Genomic DNA, 24542 nt, shown 5'->3' with positions numbered 1-24542 from the left:
TCCAAGGGTCCACCATTTCATGTGGAGATTCGCACATAACAGCCATCCTATGTTCAGGAATATTGTACGAATTGGGGTTGAGTTGGATGCTAGATGCTTGCTGTGTCTTCGGCAATTTGAGGATGGGGGCCATCTTTTTCTGCGCTGCAAGGAGGTGAAGAAAATATGGGGGAGCTCTGGGCTTGAATACACTAGGCAGCAACTTCTTACTTGTGCGTCGCCGAAAGAACTACTCGTTGTGGTTTTTAAGCTTCCCCAAGCTACCAAACTACGGACAATCTGCCTATTATGGTCCTGGTGGTCGGAGAGAAATGCTGCAAATCACCAAAAGAAAAGGCTCTCAGCCGAGGAGTTCCAAGCTCGAGTTGGTTTCCAAACTACTGAATGGACTACTTATCTTGGTCGTAAGGAGGAAAAGAATCCTGTTGTCCAAACACCAAAGTGGGCCGCTCCTCCACCAGAGTTCATAAAGATAAATGTTGATGCGCCGTACAGGCCTGACGAGAACTCTGGAGGCTGGGGGATCATTGCACGCGATAGTTCAGGAGAGGTAGTCATGGCAGCGGCGGGTAAGCTCAAAAATCTTTCCTGTGCGTTACACGCGGAGTCTGAAGCACTGCTTAGAGCTATCAATATAGCTGTATCTTTTGGCATGGCCGTGTTCTTTTTGAGACGGATTGCATCAACTTGCAGCAAGCGGTCAACTCTACTACCCAAGATCGTGGACCTCTTGGTGTGCTGTTCCGGGAAGCAAAATTTCAGCTTCAGCTAGGCTTCATCGAGTACAAAATCCTGTACTGTCCTAGAACTTGTAATACCCCAGCACATGTGTTGGCAGGAGTTGGGTCGAATGATGAGTCTGTAGGCCAACATATCTGGCATAGTGACCTCCCGGTCGATGTATCCCGTGCTGTGACCGTTGATTTGGTCGGTCCCTCGTAACTTTTGGAATGCAAGGTGTTCCTGATAAAAAAGAAAAAGAAGCCCATGGGCCGTCTGCTAAGGAGTCCGTTTCGAACAGGGCCAGCCTTGGGACGACTATATGTACGACACGGCACCCCGGAGCACCCGGCCAACACTATCCACCCTCGGAATCGATCGATCTCGACGGAGGGGGCTTCGATCCCGATGGAGAACGAGGCGGCGCCTGCTGGTGGTGCCGCAGACCCTGATTGGTTGAGGCTCGACCTGTATCTGGTTGACGGGTTTGGATTCTCAAGGAGCAGAGAATGGTGAAGATGGACCATCGGAACGGCTACATCAAGTGGCTGCTCGAGTGGGACAAGAAGCCTCGCCCTCCCCTGCCCCACCTCCCCGAGGAGTGCCGCGAGGCCATGGACGCCATCAAGGCTCAGCGCGACCACGACGAGAGGGTCCTCGCCGACTTCAAGCGCGACGGCTACGCCTACGTCCAGGTCGACGTCTTCAACGACGACGACCCAAGGGCCAACCTCCCCGACCACCACTACGACGTCATCTACAGCGACGAAGAAGCTTGATCTACTGAACAACATCTATCTATCTCTATATGACTATATCCATCTATTCATAGTCCTGGGCAATCTATTTCGTCTTAAGTTTTTGTTTTTGTAACCCGGCAAGCTATAGTGTTTTCCTAGTGCTACTTGTATGCCACTCACATGTTACTGAATCTCTAAGTTACGTTGCTCTTAAATTCGGGAATTGCATTGGTCCCAAATCTTGGCAGGGTATCTGGGTATGGCTCACTGTGAGCAAAATTATATATATAAATTGTGCCTGTAATCTTTTTGGAGGTCTGAGATATGTTCTACTGCAGAACAGAACATCTATCAGGAGAGCCACGCCATAATCTGGATTACATGAAGCTCAATGTGAAGTCATAACACCAAGGACGTGTTTGTTTCACAGTTTTTCACCCGAAAGCCGTTACCTACGTTGGTTGAGTTAGGATGGAATTGAAATATTTATACCGTGCAATCCAATTACAGTGCTATACAAAATTGATTACGCCACCTTTTGGTAACAAAAGCCAATACATGCCGTTGATTTGCAATTGACTGATTGATGCACCTAAAGCTGCACACGGTCATAGTTGTTCATGTTTCCCCCGCAAAAAAAAGATTGTCATGCTTATGTTTGGGATGTGCAGTGGGATTGATGCAGGGAAAGAGTCCTCGCGATCCTTACAATCCATGTGTTAGAGCTGGCTTGACCTTGTCGATGACAACCAGAAAGTCTTCATGCATTGTGCCCCTAAAGACTGACCTTTATTGAATTCATACTCCAGCCAACTCATCCAAAAGTCTTGGAGGCTATTTTAGTCCGTAGACGTGGGACCGATGTAGGCTGCATAATCGTTTTATTTAATACTGCGTTGGTAGGGTCTTGAACTCAAGACCTCTTGGCTTGAATGCCATATTGAATTCATGCTCCAGCTCCAGTCAACTCATCTAAAAGTCCGAACTGAAGGATGAAGGTGGGCAATATATTTCAACAACCCTGTCGATAACAGTCGGGAAGTCTTCATGCATGTGCCCCTAAGGACTAGCGTCCTGGAGCCGTAGTCGTCACATTAAACACTTGCATAGATCTGAAGCACCTGACACCAAATCTACGTCACGAGAAATCCTAACCTAACCGCCCGAAGGGGACCGCGGAAATCTATGCCGGAGCTCTGTCGACTACGTCCACACAAACTAACTCGATGAGGATCAAAGCCCGAAAGACATACTCAAAGAAGAAGCGTTGCGATCCACCCGAGCGCCGCACTTGCGAGAAAAAAATCTAACCTAAACTACTAACCGGAGCGGAGACACCAGGATGGCCCTCCCCACCACCGACCGCCAGAGCAACAGGCAGAGGGTAGGCAAATCCACGGCCTCACCAATAAAGTCTGGAGAAGAGAGTTTGCTCTAGCCGTCTAGGGTCAGGGGAAGGAGTTCGAGAGATCTCTCGGCAGTATGGAAAACTCTTCTTCTCTCCGAAAATCTATCATTCTTTATCCTTTTGTTATGTTTTTTCTAGTCAATCTTAACAGTTGCTACTCCATTTTTGTGGTTGCACTTATAAACTTTTGTGGAATTTGATTGGCAAGTTCAAGGTGTGAGGGACAACTGAAGGATATTTTTCAGAATGAATAGCCACATGTCCGATGAAACTTTACACCATGGCATGCACTTGTAGGGTGGTCAGGTTAATTTATGTGAATTCATAAGTAATACCATCTGCATCTGAAATTTTTGAACAACTGAACACAATGATTAACTGCCTCATTTTTCTACTTGCAAAAGATGTTATAGGGTTTCCAAGTTGCCTGTATACCATGGGAAACTAGAGACGGGCCGGAGGAGAAAAGGAAAGCCCAACAAAACTAGTGGCCTTACTCGTCCTGACCCATCCCTAGCCCAACAAACAACGCACGGACAGCCGCACTGCGCCTGTGTGCCACTGTGCGGCTGCCTGGCCTCCAGACGCCCAGGAGCCGCCCTGCCGGCGCCACCTCGGCCACCCCGCCCCTGACAGCCGGTGCCCGCCGCCCAATCCGCACTCGGCAGCAACCTTGCCCGGCGGCCGGAGGTGTGCTGCAGCGGCTAGCCCGATTTGAGGTAAGTTGCCCACTGCCCATTCCACAATTTTTGGTCGGTTAATCAAGGATTTGTTCTCTGTGTTTATATTGATGGATTATGACAGTGCTATCCAGTCTGCCACGTACATGAGCACATACACATAATTTGTTGTGTCCACCTTCGAATTGTTTAGTATACCAATGATTCCTGATTCATCGACGGAATCCTGTTTGTTTGCAGTCGAATGTTCTTCTTCCGGGTTTACTTGAAAATTGTTCAGACGACTATATGTCATAGCTGGGACGGATGGCACAACGGGGCATAGCATACTGCTTTGAATCAACTCAGTGCAGAACCAATAGAATAGGAAAGGAAAAAAATACTCATCCATCCGAAGACACTTGGAATACTCACATTGTCGTGAGATTCTGTGGCTGTGAGTTGGGTATACAGGCAACTTGGAAACCCTATGACATCTTTTTTTACATAAATAATCATAGTGATCTACATATCCACCAACAGCCTTTTTCTTTGTAGCAACTCTCTTCAGAAGAAGCACCTTTATTCTTGTGCATCCTTCTTCATCTCCTCATCAGCATCCTCCCTTCCCTGGACCGCTCCTTCTCAACTATTGGCATAGTTTTTCTGTCTCTGCATCCCTTATTCTCTCCTGGTGGGTTCTTTGGATGAATGCAATGAACTTGCCACTCCTGTCAACACCTGAGCGGAAGCCATGTGCGGTGCAATCCAAAGGATATGAATATGTTCTTTGAGACGAGGACCTCAGTTACAGTGCTGCCATAACCATAACACTCAATCGTGCCACAATGCTTCTAAATATAGGCCGATATGGCCGACATATTGGTATTGGTTAGCATATCCTCGCAGAAATATCGTCCTCAAAGATATCGACGATATATTAGCCGACGTGGGTGTTATTTGGCTTGATATGTCCATTGATGTAGATTGATATGTAGATCAGTATGATTATTTACGTAAAAAATAATGAAAGTAGAATTAGATATTTATAATTTCATCAAACCATAAAAGATATGCATAATTCTGTAAAGACACCTATATAGTGTATATTTTCTTATGTTAGTGATTGCTTATTAATTTTTTTTAGAAACATTAACTCATTTTGTAATCAACTAGAAAAGGGAAAGTTGAGGTTGGTCTCCCATGTAGGTACACCTCCTATCTTCATCGTCCAATTGGGTAGGGATATGCATGGAAACTAGCGTCAAATAGAAGCAAAAAATCATAGCAATTTTGAGTCGGTTTTCGAAAATAAAGGGGAAAGTAAATTATTTATAAAAAAACGTTAAAAAGTGTACATTTTTTGAAAAAACATGAGCACTTTATGAAAATGCTAATTTTTTTAAAGAGAACTTTTTTTAATAAACAAAGACATTTTTTGAAAAGCGCTAACTTTTTTGAGAAAAGGGAACATTGTTTGAAAAAATCTGAGCGTTTTATTAAAACGTGGACATTTTTTTAATGCAAACATTTAAAAAAATATCTGAACATTTTGTTTTGCAATTTAAGACACGAACATTTTTTGAAACGCGAACAAGTTTTGAAATATTTGAACAATTTTTAAAATTCTGGACATTCTTTTAATTAAAGGGAAAACCCAAAAAAACATAAAATAAAAAAGGACCTGAACCTTCTAGAAGGTTCCCAAAACCAGTAAAACCGGACAGGAAACCTTAACGTTCCCAATACTGGGATTGGTAGAATGTATAATAGCTTAAAATGGGCCGGCCCATCTGACGCTTCCTGTGCGAAGCAGCGACATTTTGACGCAGTGAGCATCGAATAAGAATTCCCAGGGATATGAGCCACGGTCAATACGCGTCAGGATATTAGCAGACTCGTTTCACTAATTGTTAGACCTCGTACACCAAACAGTGAAACATAGCCCATAGCCTACTGTTTCTGCTGTCTGACCTGGTCCCACTTGTGTGTAATTTGATGCGCACAAACTCACCAACAAATCCTGCCGGTAATTTGATATGGACTTCCAAGATTTCTCCCATGGGTTACACATACCTCTGATGATTGGCTCACTCCGGAAGCTTTCTGGCAATTTGGGCACATGTGCCTAGACCGCCGTCTTATCCAGAACCACCGTTCTAGGGTTAATAAAGCCATCATATTCTTCCATAAGGAACACCTTATTTCTGAAGAACCATGGTCCCATGACCATTGCCTTGTTCCAATTGCCTAGGCATCAAACTGGACTGAATAAATTGTCTTCAACACATCTCCAAATCACTTTGTCGGATTCCACGCCGATCTCATATCCGCGAACAGCGTCCTAGGGCTAAACCCTCACGTAGTATGTATCTTAGCAATTGCCATCCACTTGGCTTCTCGACAGGTCTGTGATCTCATCTTCCCATATGAACTCCTCGACACCTTCTTCATGCAGATGTGGCCAACCAAGTAGTTCTTCGGCTGGATCCTTAGCCGATCTGCTCGACTCGCCTTTATGTTTCATGCTCTCTGCCGCTCAGAGTGATCACGCCGACTACGGTAACCCTAGCACTTCCACGGAGAGCCCACGATCATACTTGAAGCAATGGCATATCAGATTAGATCCATCCATGTACAAGAAACAAGCATATCAGATTATTTATACACCAATGTTTTGAAATGCATCTTGTTAGGTAATTACGAAAGGCAACATATCTCGTGAATCCGAGCTATTTGTGTGTCCGTGTATCCCTTTTCTTTTCACCCCCACGATCTTAATCGTACGAATTATCAGAGTTTGTGGTAATTTTACACTTACACGCCCGCCCTCCGACTAAAAGCAGCAACTTAATTTTGCAACAACACCCCAACTTCTGTATGTGTCGTGCGCCGCCGCCGCCGCCGAACTGCACGTACCTCTGATCTCGATCGACTTGATCCTGACGTGCGCCGGCACCCACCCGGCCGCCCCCATGCAGGTAGCATCCCAATCCTTTACGTGCTCCTCTACTCCCATGTTAACACTTAACATGAACCAGACAAGCACCAACAAGTGCCCCATGCTTGTACTTCCCCGATCTGATCCATCTCATGTATAACTGAAATATTCTGCTGCTGCGGCGACTAGAGACGGACAAGTAGCAAGTACCCCTTGCAATCAGAGACACGCGGGCATCAAAACTTTGAGGTAAAACAACCGACAAATTCAGTCCTTGTGTATATATAGTGTATTTTGAAAGGCTAATTGTGTAGTTACATGTGCAGAAGTATGGATCCAATCAATAACATTCAAATGCATATGAGCCCGGGGGGATTTAGTACGCCCAAAAAGAACACAGCCATACCTCTCTTTGTAAGTTCAGTTTGCACTAACAACTGAAACTATGCATGCATTTGCCAAAAAATACTGAACGCATGAAGTTTCTTATTTCCGTTTATTCTTGACATTGCAGTCTTCTTCTTTTACACCTGAATGTGATGAGCATTTGAAGCCTAAAGTGGGTATGACATTTGAAGGACTCGAGGCCGTGGAGAAGTTCTACAAGGCATATGCACATCAATCAGGTTTTGGCGTTCGTATTGGACAGCAGAAAAAGATTGAGAATAAGGTGGTCCGGACTAAGCGTTTCATGTGTAATAGAGAAGGATTCAAGTCAAAAGATATTAAGGAGATTAATGACCCCTTGAGGAAAAGACGTAAGCAGACAGACACGCGATGCGGTTGTGATGCCCATATATTTGTTAGACTTTGTGGGGAGAACACCTACAAGATAGACTCATGGATTGAGCATCATGTTCATGGTCTTGTATCACCTGATAAGCGTCATTTGATCAGATCCAATCGTAGAGTTAGTGAGAGGGCAAAGAATACTTTATACACATGTCATAAGGCAAGCATTGGAACCTCCCAGGCATACAGGCTCCTGCAAGTTAGCGAGGGTGGAATTCCGAATGCTGGGTGCACAAAGAGGGACTTGCAAAATTACTATCGCGGACTCAGGTATAAAATCAGAGACGCAGATGCTCAAATGTTTGTGGCCCAATTAGCTAGAAAGCAGGAAGTGAATTCAGCATTTTTCTATGATTTTGAGGTGAATGATGAGGGGAACCTGGTGCGTGTGTTCTGGGCGGATGCCACAAGTAGGAAGAACTATAGTCACTTTGGTGATGTGATATCCTTCGATTCTACATACACCACTAATCAGTACAACATGATATTTACACCATGTACAGGGGTTAATCATCACTTACAAAGTGTCCTTTTTGGTGCTGGATTCTTATCAAATGAGAAGGATGAGTCATACATTTGGTTATTTCAGACCTTCCTAAAAGCAATGGGAGGGGTAGCACCTAGACTCATCATAACTGATGAAGCTGCTAGCATCAAGAATGGTATTGACAAAGTTCTTCCAGCCACTATGCATAGGTTATGCATGTGGCATATAATGGAAAAGGTGCCTGAAAAAGTTGGACCTTTGATTAGAGAAGATTCTGAATTTTGGCCGAGGTTGAACTCATGTGTTTGGGGTTCAGAAACTGCAAGTGAGTTTGAATCACAATGGAATTCCATCATTACAGATTTTGGGTTGGAGGATAACGAGTGGTTAGCTAAGAGGTTTACCATTAGAGATACATGGATACCAGCCTACTTTATGGATATATCTCTTGCGGGCTTGCTCCGAACCACTTCAAGGTCAGAAAGTGCAAATTCTTTTTTCAACCGTTTCATTCATCGTAGGCTTGCTTTTCTTGAGTTCTGGCTTAGGTTCGACACAGCTTTAGAATGCCAACGTGAGGAAGAATTAATGGCAGACAATAGAAGCATGCATACCACCCCACAACTATTTACGCCATGGACAATGGAGAAACAAGGTAGTGAGGTATTCACATATGAGGTATTCGAGAAATTTCAGCTACAAGTTATTGCTGCTAGAGATCATTGTTGTGTTCAGGGTATTGCACAAGGTGTGGGGTTAAAAATGGTGACCCTGAGAGGTCGATCTGATAAGGTTAGGGAGGTCTCCTATGACACTACAACCATGATAGCAAATTGTCCGTGCAAGTTATTTGAGTCAATCGGTATTCCATGTCGACATATTATCCAAGTGTTGAGGATTGAGAACCAAAACGAGCTTCCCAACTACTACATTATGAAAAGATGGCAGAAACGGTGCAAGAGGTAAAAAAATGCACGTCAATCAATTTCTTATTGTAATTTCAAAATCATAGGACTAACAATATCTTTTTTGCTTTTCAGGGAGAATGTTTATGATGAACAGGGGAACCTACTAGAAGAAAAGCCCACAGATTCACTAGATGCAGCCACGAGAAAGAAGATTTCGACTGTACGTGATAAGATGGAAGAGCTGATTCAAAAGGCAAAGCACTCAAATGAAGGCATGGACTTCTTAACATCAAGTGTGTTGAGCATTGAGGCGCCTTTAGACCAAATGGTCCCTGCAGCCACACAGAACACTAGGCAAGAGGAATATGAGGCTTTTATTGGTTGTAATATTCCTACAGAAGTTCATATACATCCACCAACTGATGTTCGTACCGTGGGGAGATGCAAAAGAATAAAGAGTGGAAAGGAGATCAAGGAGGGTGATAGGAAAAGGAAGGACAAAGAAGCGAAGTTAAAGGTTGCACGCTTGTGCAAGACATGCAAGCAAATGGTGTTTCATGATAGTCGCAATTGTCCAAGCAAAACTATTCAAGGGAAAAGGAGCTTGATTGCGGAAGATGTGCAACCAAATGGTGCTTCCTGATATGCAAAATTGTCCAAGCAAATAATGATTTAATCTATGTTATATTATTTGCAATTTGATATACTGAAGTCATATAATGGATCAGAATTTGTGTTATATCCAATTAAAGTTTAGTTGATTTCTGACAAGTTATGATGCTTGTCAAATTGTTATAGAATATTGAACATATGTATCCACTTAATCTTTTTCTACCAAGTATGGAAGCATGATGACATTTCTGGTTTCTATGTAACTTGAGAGGCTGTATAGTGGCAGTACATGCAATTTTATTGCCCCTTCATATCTGTTAGATGGTTAAATATGAAGCTGAAGTTCAGGATTTCAAATGTTGACCATGCTTGCTGTTGCACCAATATTTTTCCTCAGACTAGCATCGTAGAAGGACAAACAATGCAATTTTGTCAATATATTTGATCAACCAAGACCTAGGGCAAATGTTCAATAAACTTTTCATAGTGTCGCGTCGCTTATATGTTTGATCTCAAAACTGAACAAACACATCACAAGCCACTTCTTGTAGTTCAGAAGCTTTACTGAACAGTATTTGCTTCAACCACAATAACTCAGAAAGTTTCAACACATAATGGATCTAGTCACTTCATGGGAACCTTTCAAACTGAATTTTTGCTTATGGCATTGATCTCAAAACCGGGCAATGATGTTGCAGACCACTTCCTTTAAGTCAAAAAAGGTTGCTGATCACTACATGTTTTGACCACATGAAGTCACCTATTTTTTTCAATGCATAACTGAACTAGTCACCGAATTTTTTCACAGTAGCAGCGAACGCTTTTTTCTTCAAATCATCAAATGCCAAGCAAACTGACAGGAATTTCACTAATATGACTATGTGAGCAAGAATTGCACTAGTACAATCTGTTACTCCAACCTACAGCTTCAGGATATAAGCAAACTGACTTCATATAGGATACAAGCACTGCACTAGTACATCTTCGGCATGCCTACATCTCTACAGGCTATAGGCTATAAGCAAAGCAATTAAGCATGACATGCCATTAAGCATCGCACTAATACATCTGCTACAGTCAAGAAACAGCTTCCTACAGACGTCATGCTACAACATCGGGACTGTCGTGGTTGTAGGAGGCTATCCGGGGGTGTTGGCGCCGCATTTGAGACGAGTCGTCACCGTCACGGAACCATCAATTCGCCATGGCTTCGTCGTTGAGACGGCCGCCGGATCTCCGTTGTTGTCGCTGGTCGCTGTTGTCGTCCCTTCTTGGTTGCCGTCGCAAACGGACTTCATGGGAGCCGTCCAGCCCAAGGTTGCTATCGCACGAGGGCTTGGGTTGGGATTTAGGTTTTGGAGCGACGGCGTGCGGGATTTGGCAGTAGAGGATCAGAGGATTTGGGGCAGCACGAAACGACTTGGGGACCTCGGTTGAGGATCGTGGAGGACAGACTTTTGGGGGGTTTGCTGCAAAATAAATGGTTGTTAGGTCCAAAAGCGGGCGGCTAATTGTAAATGTTCCTGTTGCTGCACGGGAGGCGCATGATTTAGTGTTAATGGCTGAGATCACAGGGATACATGGATACACAATAAGCTCGGATTCACGAGATATGCTGCCATTACGAAATGCTATAATTTGAAATTTATGACATGCTTCTAAGTTTGGAATCTCTGAGGAAGTCTTAACTGGGACATATTTGAGTAGCCCTTCAGTGCATATCATTGTTGACTTGGGATATTTTTGTTATTTTGTGTATATCGATGTGACCTAGCTAGTTGTCCAATTTGTTATGCGGAATTGCGACACTCTTTCTATTTCTCGGACTACTACTTGAAAATAGATGGTCAAATCCCGAGAAACTATATAACAGTCCTAGCTTTCTTCAGCCGTCTACATATTGAATTATGCAGAGTTTGGGTTGTGTAAGGATGATTTTTTTCATGAACTTCTGTAAATATTTGCCTTTTATGTATTCTAAATATTATGTGATGCCGATTGCTCAGAAAGTTGGCAGCATTGTCACATGTGTTTTTTGGAGGCGAATTTGTACTTGAATTGCTGTCAATCCAGTATTTCTAAATTAACCTCACACCTACACATTTAAAGAGTTCATTTTATCTTATGTCCAATTTGCCGTGACACAGAGCAGTTGTGCTCCCAGGAATATACCACTTCTTCAGGAAGCAGTACCGACAGTATCTCGAGTCTGTTTCCTCCCTTCTGATGGCGACCGCCGCTGAGCCCGATGATGCCGTTCTCTTCGCCGGTGTGTCCCTTGTGCTGGGTGCCGCCTGCCGCCACCTCTTCCGCGGCACGCGCGTCCCCTACACCATCGCCCTCCTTGTCCTCGGTGTCGCCCTAGGGTCACTAGGTCTGTTTATCCCCCACCCCCCAGAAAGGCAAATGGGAGTAATAAGTATCTGATTCTCCTTAGAAAGAGAGAGTAATCTGTGGTTCCATTCCTTTGCCGCACGACGGACTCAGTCTGACAGTTTGTAAATACTGTTCAACATCCAGAGTACGGGACAAAAGACGGTCTAGGCAAACTTGGAGCTGGCATGCGTATCTGTGAGTGAGTTCACCATGGACGTATTATTTTGAAGACTGGAACAACACAGTACTTGAGAATTAGTTTATTCAACTTCTGAATTGATCGTTTGCTGATTGTGCTTCAAAAATTGCAGGGGCTAACATAAATCCTGATCTTCTCCTGGCTGCTTTCCTTCCGGCCCTTTTGTTTGAGAGCGCCTTCTCGATGGAAGCACACCAGATAAAGCTATCTTTCCAAGTCTGCCTATCTACGCTGAAATCTGAGTGGTTTAATTAAAAGCTGATTGATCTTTATTCAGTTATGATTACTATTTCTTGCCAAGGCAGTAAATACTACTCCCTCCGTCCGGAAATACTTGTCCTAGGAATGGTTGTATCTAGACTTATTTTAGTTATAGATACATCCATTTTATTCATTTCTAGGTGCAAGATGCACTGAAATACTCTGGTATTTTGACCGTCACAGCTTTGGGAATGTTAGTAAAACTTGTCTTCACATCTGATTGGCATATCCTTTAATCTCGTTCTTCCAGTGTTAACTTTGCCATGCCTGGCAGATTCTATGCAGCTTTTGCAAAAACTACTTTTAAGGGCGACAATCGCCGAAGTTTGCATGATTTCTGGTATTGTTCTAGCAACATATGTCCTTTCATATTATTTTTATATTATCAGCAAGATCAAGATTCTCAACAGTGATCATGGTATTCCTGGTCACATAGGCTAACTTGTTCACTGTTCCTCATGTATTCCGTCAGTTCCATAATCCTGGTCATGCTTTTTTTCTGTCAGGACAACCTATACTTTCAGGAGATTTTGATAAATTTATGTCCTTGCATTAGGATACCAGTTGCCAAGTTTGTTCATGCCCAGTATATAGGGATTGTTCTGATCTCCGCTAGCTTCACGAAACTTCACATATCCAACTTGTTTTCGTGGCTTCTAACTCCAATCAGCGATCTGAGATGCGTTCTGCTGCATCTGCAGCTTCTCAAGCGCTGCGGCCCGGCTAGGAGGGCTGTGGCCTTGTACGGTTCAGACTGGGCCGGCTGGAAGCAGCCCAATTAGGGCCGACAGGTGCACAGCGAGGCGAGGGAGATCGATCCTGTAGCAATAGGTTCTAATTTTCGAGCGTACTCAGCGAACCGTTTTCTTTAGCGGTGGCAGGATGTTGTAAATAGGGTGAACTCTAGCTTTTCCAATCGGTGGAGCTGGGCCCTCCTTGCTCCGGATTTTTCCACTAGGATCGACCACAGCTTCACGAAGCCAGCTTCTGGAGGTTATTTCGTTCGGCTCTTATCTGTTCCAGGAAATTGTGAAGTGTGGAGCGGGAGGAGATCAGAACACCCCCATAGTTACTTGTCCACTTCTATCTTTCCCCTCGCAAAAACACAAACACACCCGATTTAATATTTTTGTCTTCTAAATGACCCTGTATCATCATTGTCATCATTGTCCTGATTCCTGAAGTAGCCTTAGTAGAATTTTAGAGTTTGTAACTGGCAACAAAGTGAGAGTAATGATTACACCAAATTTTTACTATACTACCAAACTAGTATGTGCACGTGGTAGGAATGTTTTGTCATATTCCATCCCTGAGCTCTCGATCATGTGATCGTAATATGCATACGCTTTGGGTGTCGAGCAACGCATGTCGATACCCCATAGATGACTGAGTTGACACAGATTTACCCAAGGTTCAGGCTCCTGTATGGGTAATACTTGTTACGAACTGAACCCTTGTATAGCTATGGGCCAAACAGGCCAGAGAAGTACAAGGTACATATGCAAATGAACCCCTATATAATGGAGAAACTACACAGGCCTATACACAGCACTATATAACACTTGACAATACTCTAGTGTCCCACTTTTCTCTATTATCTTGAGGATTTTAACAAAGGAGGTGTAGTAGATGGGGTCTATCCTCGGCGAATGGCGATCTCCATGCTTGGCTCCTCAAAAGAACAGGGTTGTGTTGCTTGAGTTTGAATTGAGTTGTCCTCCTATATATGCGTCTTTTCGTCAGGGCTTGATTCTCTCCGGGTTGGTCTCATAGATGTCACCATCCTTAGTCGGCTTAAACGCTGGATCCTTCAGGGTAAGCCCTTCCCTAGTGCAATGGGTATTGGGTACGGTCTTGTAGAGCATCCCTTGGGCCTTGTGTACGAACAGGTCATCTTATGTAAGTACGCTTTCTCTTGCGCACTCATGACACCCTGAGCAGACACTATGACACACTCACAATTTATGTACTCATATTTTCTGAGATTGCCTATTTGTATCTTACTGCTGTTCTGTTGTATTCAGGGAAATAGTTGCTTACATTGCGAACACACTTATTTTCATACTGAGGTATCAATATTTGTCCAACTTTCATTTTTTTTTTCAGATCTTCTATTTTTCATAGCTAAACGCCCAAACCAGATTATGCTTGCATTTATTTAGTTTGATAGTACTTTATATTGACACCATTATGATGTTTCTTACATGTGTGTATTACCCTCAGTGGAGTTATTATTGCAGATGGTGTGCTAAGACATAATGTCCATTTTGAGAGGCACGGTAATATCTTCACTTATCTTTGTCTACTGTTTGGTTTCATGCAAAACTGCAAAACAAGCATGTCTACTTCATTTTAAATTCTCCTTGTTCATTGCCAACTGAACCTTTCTTTGGTTTATTATAAAAGCATGTTTTTCGTAGTTTGCATCATGCAGCATCATTTCATGCCTGTGTTGGTTCAGTGAGTGCTTTATTTATACATCATGGTAACGAGTTGTTGACATAGTTATTGAGCTAAATCCTCTTATAACACACTTCTTTGTCATGCTTATCGATATTTCTGGGGATCATCAGCTCAATTATGAATGCCGCAAACTGCAGCCAACTGATTATGTGGATAAACACTTGGCATCTCAGTTAGCCAATAGTTCTGCTGAGATATGTTGTTTTAACCACCCATCTTTGGGGCAGCACAATGGTGTTTTTTTTTGCGGGTAGCACAATTGGTGTTTGCTGTCATTGCATTTTTCTTTTCTTGACCTTGAAAAAAATGAATCATGTTAGTCAGTAGAATTGCAGTTTGATCATATTTGCAAGTGCTTGAAACAACTTCTGTGTACTATACTTTTTGTTCTAATCCATCTTCATGCTGTTGAACCAGAAATATGTATACATGTCTTAACTGCTGCTCCTATTCCCTAGGTTGGGGCCTATCCTGCCCCCCCCCCCCCCCCCCCCTTAAACCTACTCATGTGGTGTATAAATTCCGTTTATCTCTTGCTCTTTCAGGCACTTCATGGGGGTTTCTTCTTCTGCTCTATTTCTATGTACAAATGGCACGGGCTGCAGTTGTTGGTGCTCTGTATCTTTTGTTGCGCTACTTTGGGTATGGTTTGGACTTCAAAGAAGCCATAATTATTATTTGGTCTGGGCTGCGAGGTGCTGTTTCCCTATCATTAGCACTGTCTGTTAAAGTAAGTTATATTCATGTACCACTTGACCATCTCATTTGTCTCTTATTATCACTATATTAGTCTACTTTTGTTCTTCAAAAAATTAGTCTATGATAATAATTCAAGGTGTTACTGGGTTACTTTTTACCAGCGTGCTAGTGATACAGCTCAACCTTTTCTGAAACCAGAAGTCGGAACAATGGTAGGTTAATTTTTCCTGAAAAAATACAAAATCAGAAAATTTAATTTGAGGAAGTCTTATTTTATCCATCATTTTGCAGTTTGTGTTCTTCACTGGTGGCATTGTGTTTCTGACACTGATATTGAATGGTTCTACCACACAAATTTTGTTGCACGCACTTGGTATGGACAACCTGTCAGTAACAAAGGTTAGCTTTACAAATTACGAGCTTCATCTGTGTTTTTTTTTAACCTTGGAGTTAAAGAATTTGCTTTTCTGTGTGATAATATGAAATCTTTTGAACTCTAACTCCTCTGTCATTTCCCCTAGATTAATCAGTAAATAGGAAGATTATATGGTGTGATTGTTACACATATTTTATTTCTGTGCCTATGAGTTCAGGGTTGGTGGATTAGCATCTTATATAACCATGGCATAAAAATGATTAATTTCTCTTTCAGTTGAACCTATTTGTAAGTCCCAAAGGTGTTCTCAGCCTTGCTTACTATTTTTTCCTTAAACCTCTTCATCCAGCAACTCCGTGGGGTAGGTTTTGTGTGACTGATACCTTGTTGCTTCCAGAAATATCAGTACTTCATGGTTTCACATGTGATTGATGAATATATATATGTAGTATAGTAATGTTCTGTTCAGGTTCGGCATAAAAAATGTATTCTGATTACTGCTGCAGCTTCGCATGTTGAATTATACTAGACATGAAATTCTAAACAAGACATTAGAAGCTTTTGGTGATCTCAAAGATGATGAGGAGCTTGGTCCTGCTGACTGGGTTACAGTTAAGAAATATATCACAGGCTTGAGTAACTTGGAAGATGAACATGCACATCCACATGATGACAATCATGATCACGTACATACCATGAATTTAAAGGATGGTCGAGTGCGTCTTTTGAATGGTAGGCACCCCCCCCCCCCCCCACCCCCAGTTTGTTTGCTTTTGTGTTTTTGCCTCTAAATAGTTGGCTTGATATTTCGTCCATAATTCTATCTTGTCTCCTTATTTTATGGAGATGTTTAGTTTCATACTAAATGCGATCAGTTAACAAAGAATTTTTTTTCCTTTTGTAAATATTGCTTTCAGGTGTGCAAGCCAGTTACTGGGCAATGCTTGACCAGGGACAGATAACTCAAGCTACAGCAAATATTTTGATGCGATCAGTTGATGAAGCTATGGATCTTGTTTCTAGCCGACCATTATGTGATTGGAACAGTTTGCAGTCCAGTGTCCATTTCCCAAGTTACTATAGGTTCCTTTCTGCAAGCATGTTACCACAAAGTTTTATCACATACTTCACAGTACAAAGATTGGAGTCAGGATGTTACATCTGTGCTGCATTTCTTCGTGCTCATAGAATTGCAAGGAGACAACTATAAGATTTTCTTGGTAAAATCTTGGAAAACTTTTAGAATGCTTTTATGTGCTTGTTATTTACCATTTCTTTGTGCTACCAATTCCAGATCTTAGTACTCAATCCATGGATCGGAGGCAGTACATGAATATTGGTCACAATACGTGGTGCATATGCCAGATGTTATGCGTAGTTGTTCGTCGTTATAGTCCATAAGCAGAACAGAAAGTAGTATTTTGTTATTTGTCGGAGCCAGTCTATCTTTCTGTAGAATCAATCAGCTACAGACCCTATTTTTTAAGATACGTCGAAAGTGGTATGGTGCAGATGGACGCGTGGCTCAAACCATTTAGCTTATTAAGGTTGAACTATGTAAAGCCTATCTAAAGTCATCGTCCTCAAATTCTATTTTCTCCTCTGACCCTATTTTTTAAGATATGTGGAGTTCAACTTGCACATATGATCCTAGTTACTTACCAATATTCCGTATACTTATTTCATCAGGTGATAGTGAGATTGCAAAAATTGTTATTGATGAAAGTAATGCTGGGGGAGAGGAAGCTAGGAAGTTCTTGGAAGAAGTTCGCTGTACATTCCCTCAGGTTTGTGCTTACAATGTGCATTTATCTGTAGACTTAACTATTATGGAGCCTTCAGCCTCCAGCACAATAGCTCGACAGTTCACTCAACAACCAGTTATCTTTTGCAAAACTCGAGAAAGCACCATCTCAACTGAACTGGGACTCTAATTTTTGATCTGTAGAGAATTTCCATGTGCTTGTATGGCATCGCTAGGGTGAGTGGATGTAAATGGTTAGCTTCGGAGTTTGGAATTGATTTTGTTAGTTTTGTTTTCCAGATTTTGTTTCCTGCAAAATTCATGTGAAATTGTTGCAGAACTCTCTACATTCGAGACATGCCCTAGTTTTATAGAACTTTGGAATACTTCATTTCATTGTCATACAACAATTCTGCAGTAGTGGTGAAAAACTTCACTATATGAATAAACAAGGCAGTTTCCCATTGGTGAATCTGAGAGTTCATTGTTGCCTAGATTCTGAAGGTGTTTCCACATTTTCAGCTTCTTTGTGTGCTAAAGACTCGACAAGTAACATATGCTGTATTGACACACTTGAGTGAGAATGTTCAAAACCTACGGAAGACTGGGTTACTGGAAGAAAAAGAAATGGCACATCTGGATGATGCTTGGCAGGTAGTGGAGTGTTTGACTTGCCTTTTGCTTCGAAAATTAATTGCCAAAGTGGTTTCAGTTCACAATTCATGTAAGTTAATCACTTGTCAGACAGATCTGAAGAAGCTTAAGAGGAATCCACAATTAGTGAAAATGCCAAGAGTTAGCGATCTTTTAGGCACTCATCCATTAGTCAGCATACTGCCTGCTGCTGTGCGTGCTCCTTTGTTAAGCAATACAAAAGAAAAAGTAAAAGTGCATGGCGCAGCCCTTTATATGGAAGGCTCAAGAGCAACTGGTATATGGATTGTTTCGATCGGAGCAGTAAAGGTATGTTTCTGCTTAAGACTGCTCTAAACAGTACTGTATTTCGTTGGAGCATATACCTTCAACATTTTTGACGAATTTACTGTTCACCCTGATAGCATGTGCTCTCGGTAGCCATTTCACCGCCCCCTAAGTTGCCCCCTTTTTTCGACAGTGGAGAAGTCAGAGGCTAAGCAGCAGGCATTCTCTGCACCCAATTTTCTCACATGGAAGCACTTTGGGTCTATACGAGGTGCTAACAGGAATGTCTTGTCTCTGTGACATGATTACAGATTCTCTCGTGCGCTGTTTCTTCATTGAAGCGGAAAAGATAGATCAATTGCGTCGGTCAGATCCTTCTGTTGAGGCTTTTCTGTGGCAGGTGTGCTTTAATTTTACTGTTTGCTTGTGTGCTTATTAAATTCAGTGATTATTCTACATCTACTGTAACTGCGCAGTTAGTTTTTTTTTCTTCTGAACTCTACGAGGGCATAGAAGCAGATGTTTTCTGGATTTTACTTAATATCACCACGTAGCAAAACTGCTGGCTACCAGTCGAAGAACCAGAACCTTGCAGATGAGCGGCGTTTCCTCTTTTCTTTTTTAACCAAGTTCGAGTAGAATTGTATCTTCTTTCTACACAATCTCAAATTCGAAAGAGTTCAAAATTTTGAAAATTTCTAAAAAGAGGAACCCAGCTAACTTTCCCCTCCACATGTTCACAAGAAAAACAGAAATGTCGAGGTTGCATTTCTTCTGTTTCTGCCCTCCAACCAAAAACAAAAACACTAGAGATATATACTACAACATAGTACTTTGATTTATCTGGTTTCCCTTGATTGTTACATCAAAGGGAAATGGCCCCTAGATGCCTTGTCGTGTCACCTTGTCTCAAATGATTTATGTATTTCTGTAATATTCTTGTGGCCGAGAATTTGTTTACCCATTTTGGTGTGAAACTACGCACGCATCACAGCTTGCTTGGGCTTCCATCCTCTGTTCACCCAAATCGGTTACTTCGGATGTGACAATGTTTCTTGTGCCTAACAATCTATATCTTTTTTTGAGGGGGGAACATGGTGAAAGAATCTAACCCGCTAGTCCTTTATCATACATACATGGAATTTTCAGGAAAGTGCCGCAGTCATTGCTAAGCTCTTGATCCCACGTGTGTTCGAGAGAATGACAATGCAAGAGACGCGGCTTCTCGTCAGCACAGGATCTACTATGAACTTGTACACCAAGGGTGTAGACATCATGCTCGAGCATAATTACATCGGCATCTTACTAGAAGGAACTTTGAAGGCGGAGAACCAAAACAGCATCGTACCTCCAGGAGTCCTCTGCTGCTGCCATCAAACATGGACCTGGAGTTACTTGGTCTGGAGTCTTCTGGTGCTGTACATCATCCATCAAGAAGTGAATCATTGAAAATGGAAATCTATAGGCCTACTCGTACGTTTTCTAGTTATATCTATTGATTGATGTTGACACTGATGCTTTCCTGTTTACCTACAGCTATGAACCGTATGGACAGTTGCTACGCAGCAGACAGCTATCAGGTGGAAGCCCAAGCTAGAGTTATCATCTTCGAAGTAGGGAGGCTGTTCACGGAGGCCAATGGCCAGAGGAACCAGCTGGGTGGTAGCTTCTCTGCTGAAGCCTTGCAGCTCAGCAGGGAAGAATCTACTGGAAAAGAACAAGTCATCATTACCGTCGACTCTCCGAACAAGCTGCCCTTGGGTGATTCATCATCTGGCTCATCATCTGGCGTAACGCGAGGCAGCTGATGGGATCTTGTGTGAATGTAGTAGCGTGCTTGATGTAGCAATCATGAGATTGACCTCTCTTCTTGAGAAACACTTGGCTTTATTACTTGCTGTTATAACTAAATCGTCGATAACCATAGATAGAGTGTACAAAGTTAGGTACGTCATCATGCCATTCGACATCGCCGGGTGTCATACGAGCAACATAATTACAGATAAGAGATACTGAATGTGATTGTCATGGAATTGACTTTATTTGCCGAAATACTATTTGAGACAGCGTGCCGCTGCAACCATTCAATCACGCTCACGCTCTATGATTTTATTTTATTTTTGCTACATTGGTCACAAGCATTTATATGTTCTATAGGTAGCTGATATGACACTACTGCTGAGAATTGAAAGTACAAAGAAAAACATTATTCATGTCAGATGCCAAGGCACAAGGCACTCAAGCTAGGAGCAAGCTACTAGTGTGCCAGATATATATCGACTGTTGAACCTTCTACTCCGTAATAGATATATGTAATCTTCTCATGGCAAAACTTTTACCTCACATTTGAGCCGTGATATGCTTGAGATCATGAAGTCGATCCCTCCATGATTTCCTCGTTGGTTAGTCCCCATGTACTCTGCTGCCTCCTTTCCCGGATGATGAGATCAAGTTGTCGTTGGAGAAAATCCATGGGGTCGTCTACAGCATGTCAGTGACAATACATGTGGTGGAAAAAGTCAGTTTAGCTAAATGACAGTCAATTGAATTTGATATAGGGGTCAGTCGGTTTTCGAGAGTTGACCGGAGTGAGCCGGAGGGAAGGAACGAGAAGAAAGGTGCTCGCCGGAGGGCTACCCCATTATCTATCTTAGGATTCAGGTGGGGGCGGTGGTGTACTTCGTCGGAGAAAAAACCTAAACGCGAGCGGGCCTAGAGGGATGGCCGGGGCGGCGGCTAGACAGAGGGGAGCGGGTCCGGGGAGGGCGGGGCGGCAAGGCTGCGCGGGAGCGCCGCCGGCCGCGGTTCGACCGGCGGTCTGGAGAAGGAGAAAGGCTAGAGATAGAAGAAAGGACGGGTGCCGTTGGATGTGGATTCGACGTTCAAAATTGATCGACTGGCCCAATTTTAAAAACTCAGTCGACTCACGTGTAGCCTAACCTGGAAGAAGTAGGTGAGAGATGCGATGGGTGGTGAGGGACAGTCGGAGATTTCGTTCTTTTTTTCTTGAGGCAAGGAGATTTTGTATGTGAAAGCCAATTTTGATATTGCCTTATCATCAAGGTTTCTTTTGATGTTGTGCATGTTATTAATTGTTGTTAATGGTGGGTGTAGCTAGGTGCCACACCCGGTCCCCCTCTACTGGCCAACGAAGAACAAGCTTCTTTCACAGCTCAAGCATCACCAAGAGCGTGGTTGGTCACTGCCTCAGCATGAGAGGAGGGGGATTCCTCTTTTTGGGGGATAATCTCGTGTCTTATTCACGGGTACCAATGGCTAGGAGTGACAAGTCAAGAAGAAAAATAGCCTTAACTATGTTCAAAATTCATGCCTGTCATGCAAATCGTATGATCGAATCAAGTAAAATTACTAGGGCAGGAATTTGAAACTAAATCAACGTTTCTTTCCCTGCAATTGTTAAATATAAACAGTCTTGAAAGTTGGAACCAATCACATCACAAGATAATCCCTCAAAAAAACATCACATCACATGATAACTAATACAAACTCACAGTACATGGAGAACTACTACTGGCATAGTCAGAAGCCCTCACAAATTAATCCCTCAAACCAAATTAATCAACCAAAGAATAGTCTCTAGCTAGCAGATCAATCGATCCGTCTGTCTAAGTGTAACTTGGATTTCTCAGTCTAAGTGGAGCTGCAATCTAAGCATCCTTGTTGAATTTCAAGAACTCATCATGATCAACTATGTCTGGCAAAGAGTCCCACGCCGGTTCTTCCCCCCTGACCGTCTCCGCTGGCGCTGGCTCGTCAAGTATTTTCATGAATTGGTCCATTGGCATGCTGAAATTATCCTCAGGCGCATCCTCATCATGGAGGCCCGGCGGCGCAGGTGGAGGCACCGGTGGAGGAAGCCCCATATGCTGCTGCTGGTACTGACCAAGAACGTTCGCTGGCGTTGCTGCCCCCATGAAGTCCTGCCGCATCTCGCTGTCGTCGTAATGAAGAAGACCCACCGACGACATTATGCCCTTCATGAAGCTTTGGCCGTCGTCGCCGTAGTGAAGAAGGGGCGGGGGCGAAGGCGGCAGGTCCGGCGCGTGTAGAGGCTCAACGTGCTCTTGCTGGAGACCACGGACACTCCCCGGCGGCATCAGCGCGGCGGCGGCGGCGAAATAGTCTGCCGGGACAGGCTTCTTGTTCCCCGCCGCCACGCCGTCCTCCCCGTAGACTTCCGTCCGGCCCTCTTTGGTGGCGCGCGGCGTGACGTAGAGCTTGTGGAGCGCGGGCACGCCCCTCCTGCCGGCGCCCCTGTCCCTGTCGCTGGTGAACTCCTGCATCAGCCACGGCGTCTTGGGCTTCTTCGGGGCGCAGTAGAACCCGAAGCTGTTCTTACGCCCGCCCTCGGGAATCTCCTCCTTGCTCTGCTCCACCTGCCAGAACCCGCCGGTCCGGACGCTGCGGTCGGCGCGCTTGTTCTTGGTCGCGCTGCACGGGCTCTGGAACTTGCTCTCGCCGAGGAACCACCACGTGTGCTCGCCCGCGCGGGCGCTGGCCGGCGGGTGCAGCCGCTGCAGCGCGTAGGGGTCGTTGTCGTACATGTCGGCGTGGAAGATGAACCCCCGCGCGTCGGGCATCTTGTCGTCGCCGGCGATCCACCGGTTGAGGAACCCTATGCTCTCCGCGTTCGTCGGGTTGAAGTAGACGCCGGGAGGCAAAGGCGGCGGCTGCTGGAGCTCGCTCAACCCGCCGGGACCGGGCGGAGGCGCCATGGACATGGAGCTGCTGGCTCCGGCTCCGGCGTCGGCGTCGGCGGTGGCGGAAGTTGATCTTGATCTCTTGATTGCTTTCCTCGCTTTCGTGACGGCCATGGTCTCCTAGCTAGCTGTGTTTGAGGAGGGATTGGATTGGTGAGGGGTGGGATTATATGGTGTGGAGACGACGCGCTTCCGTCTGAAATCGGATTCGCCTCATCGTCCCAAGCTGTAGTCGGATTTCCATGTTTAGCTTTTTTACTTTTACCCCGGCGATCAGTCGATGATGCGCTTCCCGCGCGATTTCTATTTCCCGCCTTTTGCGCAAACTCGTGTCCCCCCTTCGCCTCGTTGGGCCTGGCCCAACAACAGTCGCGCATACTACGCTTATTCGAGTTCCTATATTTTTTTTGTCTCAAAAGAAAAGTCACTATTTTTTTCCTGTGCCTTCTCAACTTCCTACTGTTTTAATTTGATTTTTTCTGATAACTGTGACCAGATCTCATTTATAATTCCAATGAATGGTCTTTCCAGGAATTATTACTCACCTGGCTCGGTAAGCCTATATTTTGATGGCCGGTCACTTGGTGTGAGACCGATGGAAGTAGTATTGGGCAGCCGAAGCTTATTCACCTACTTTTCCGCACAATCATATCAAGCACTTGTCACTGCTGTGAATTTCCATACTCCCTCCAATCCAAATTAATTTACACAACCTTAGTATAACTTAATTAATTGACGCAGCCTTAGTATAACTTTGCTAAAGTTGTATTAAGATTGTGTCAATTAATTTGGATCAGAGGGAGTAAATTTTTTTTATTCTAATATGGTACTCCTTTCGATCCATATTATTTGTCATTGATTTAGCACAAAGTTATACTAAATCAGCGACAGTTGATATGGATCAAAGGGAGTAGGATTATTGAGCTCATAAGGTCTTGTCTCTTGCAGCTTAAGGGTGATCTTAGCAAGAGTTGAAAAGGGGTGTCTCTACCTCTATGCTGGGAAGGAAAGAAGCCATCCAAATTCATACTTGATTTCAAAGAGGAGTTCAAATCATTTGTTTGAAATTTGCCAATGGAAAAAAAGTGTTTATGGAGATCCTCCTGAGAATACCTCAATGACCGTTGGCATTCCGTAACCCGATACATTATTCAGTAATTATCTTGAAGTTCTTGGTTACTAAAGATTTGTTGCTACGTTCATGCCAGAAATGTGGGTATGCATGTTTGGGCACCCTCAAGGATCTCAACATTGTTGGAGGTAGGAAGTTTAGACATAACAACCAAGCAAAGTGGCTCCATAAGCCATGAGCTCTCTCAAATCATGTACAAAAGAATGATGTTACTTTTCTCTTGTTGCAGATATTATGGTGCAGGAGCAGGATAGCTGGTGATATATGATAATGAGAGAGGCCGGATTGGATGGATCCATGCACCCCTGTGATAGAATCCCCAAGTTCGGGCCTTCCCTCCTATGATCATTTCACACACCTGAACATACATACCCTTAATTATT

The 24542-nt window shown here is 43.6% G+C and overlaps 1 protein-coding gene and 2 pseudogenes across 1 annotated transcript; 2 read left to right on the top strand and 1 right to left on the bottom strand.

Annotated features, from left to right (window-relative positions):
* Positions 1–2802: 2802 nt before the first annotated feature.
* On the top strand, positions 2803–9387 carry LOC123494984 (protein FAR1-RELATED SEQUENCE 5-like). Its single transcript, XM_073504457.1, has 3 exons — positions 2803–2887; positions 6951–8709; positions 8788–9387. Exons 1-3 carry the CDS (start codon positions 2803–2805, stop codon positions 9296–9298), a joined length of 2355 nt encoding a protein of 784 aa, XP_073360558.1. The 3' UTR covers positions 9299–9387.
* Positions 9388–16545: 7158 nt separating this feature from the next.
* LOC109761616 (sodium/hydrogen exchanger 7-like) lies at positions 16546–19655 on the top strand (annotated as a pseudogene).
* Positions 19656–22165: 2510 nt separating this feature from the next.
* On the bottom strand, positions 22166–23150 carry LOC120969617 (NAC domain-containing protein 76-like; annotated as a pseudogene).
* Between the last annotated feature and the right edge of the window lie 1392 nt (positions 23151–24542).

Source organism: Aegilops tauschii, chromosome 7 (assembly GCF_002575655.3).
Source record: "Aegilops tauschii subsp. strangulata cultivar AL8/78 chromosome 7, Aet v6.0, whole genome shotgun sequence".
Taxonomy (NCBI): Eukaryota; Viridiplantae; Streptophyta; class Magnoliopsida; order Poales; family Poaceae; genus Aegilops; species Aegilops tauschii.
The sequence above is the reverse complement of the archived record's forward strand: the minus strand, read 5'-3'. Positions and strand labels throughout refer to the sequence as shown.

Bases quoted from the DNA above. Each gene is read 5' to 3' on its own strand.
- LOC123494984 (XM_073504457.1), top strand. From the start codon at position 2,803: ATGGCCCTCCCCACCACCGACCGCCAGAGCAACAGGCAGAGGGTAGGC. The intron at 2,888-6,950 runs GTTTGCTCTAGC...GAACGCATGAAG, and splicing joins AATAAAGTCTGGAGAAGAGA to TTTCTTATTTCCGTTTATTC. The intron at 8,710-8,787 runs GTAAAAAAATGC...TTTGCTTTTCAG, and splicing joins TGGCAGAAACGGTGCAAGAG to GGAGAATGTTTATGATGAAC.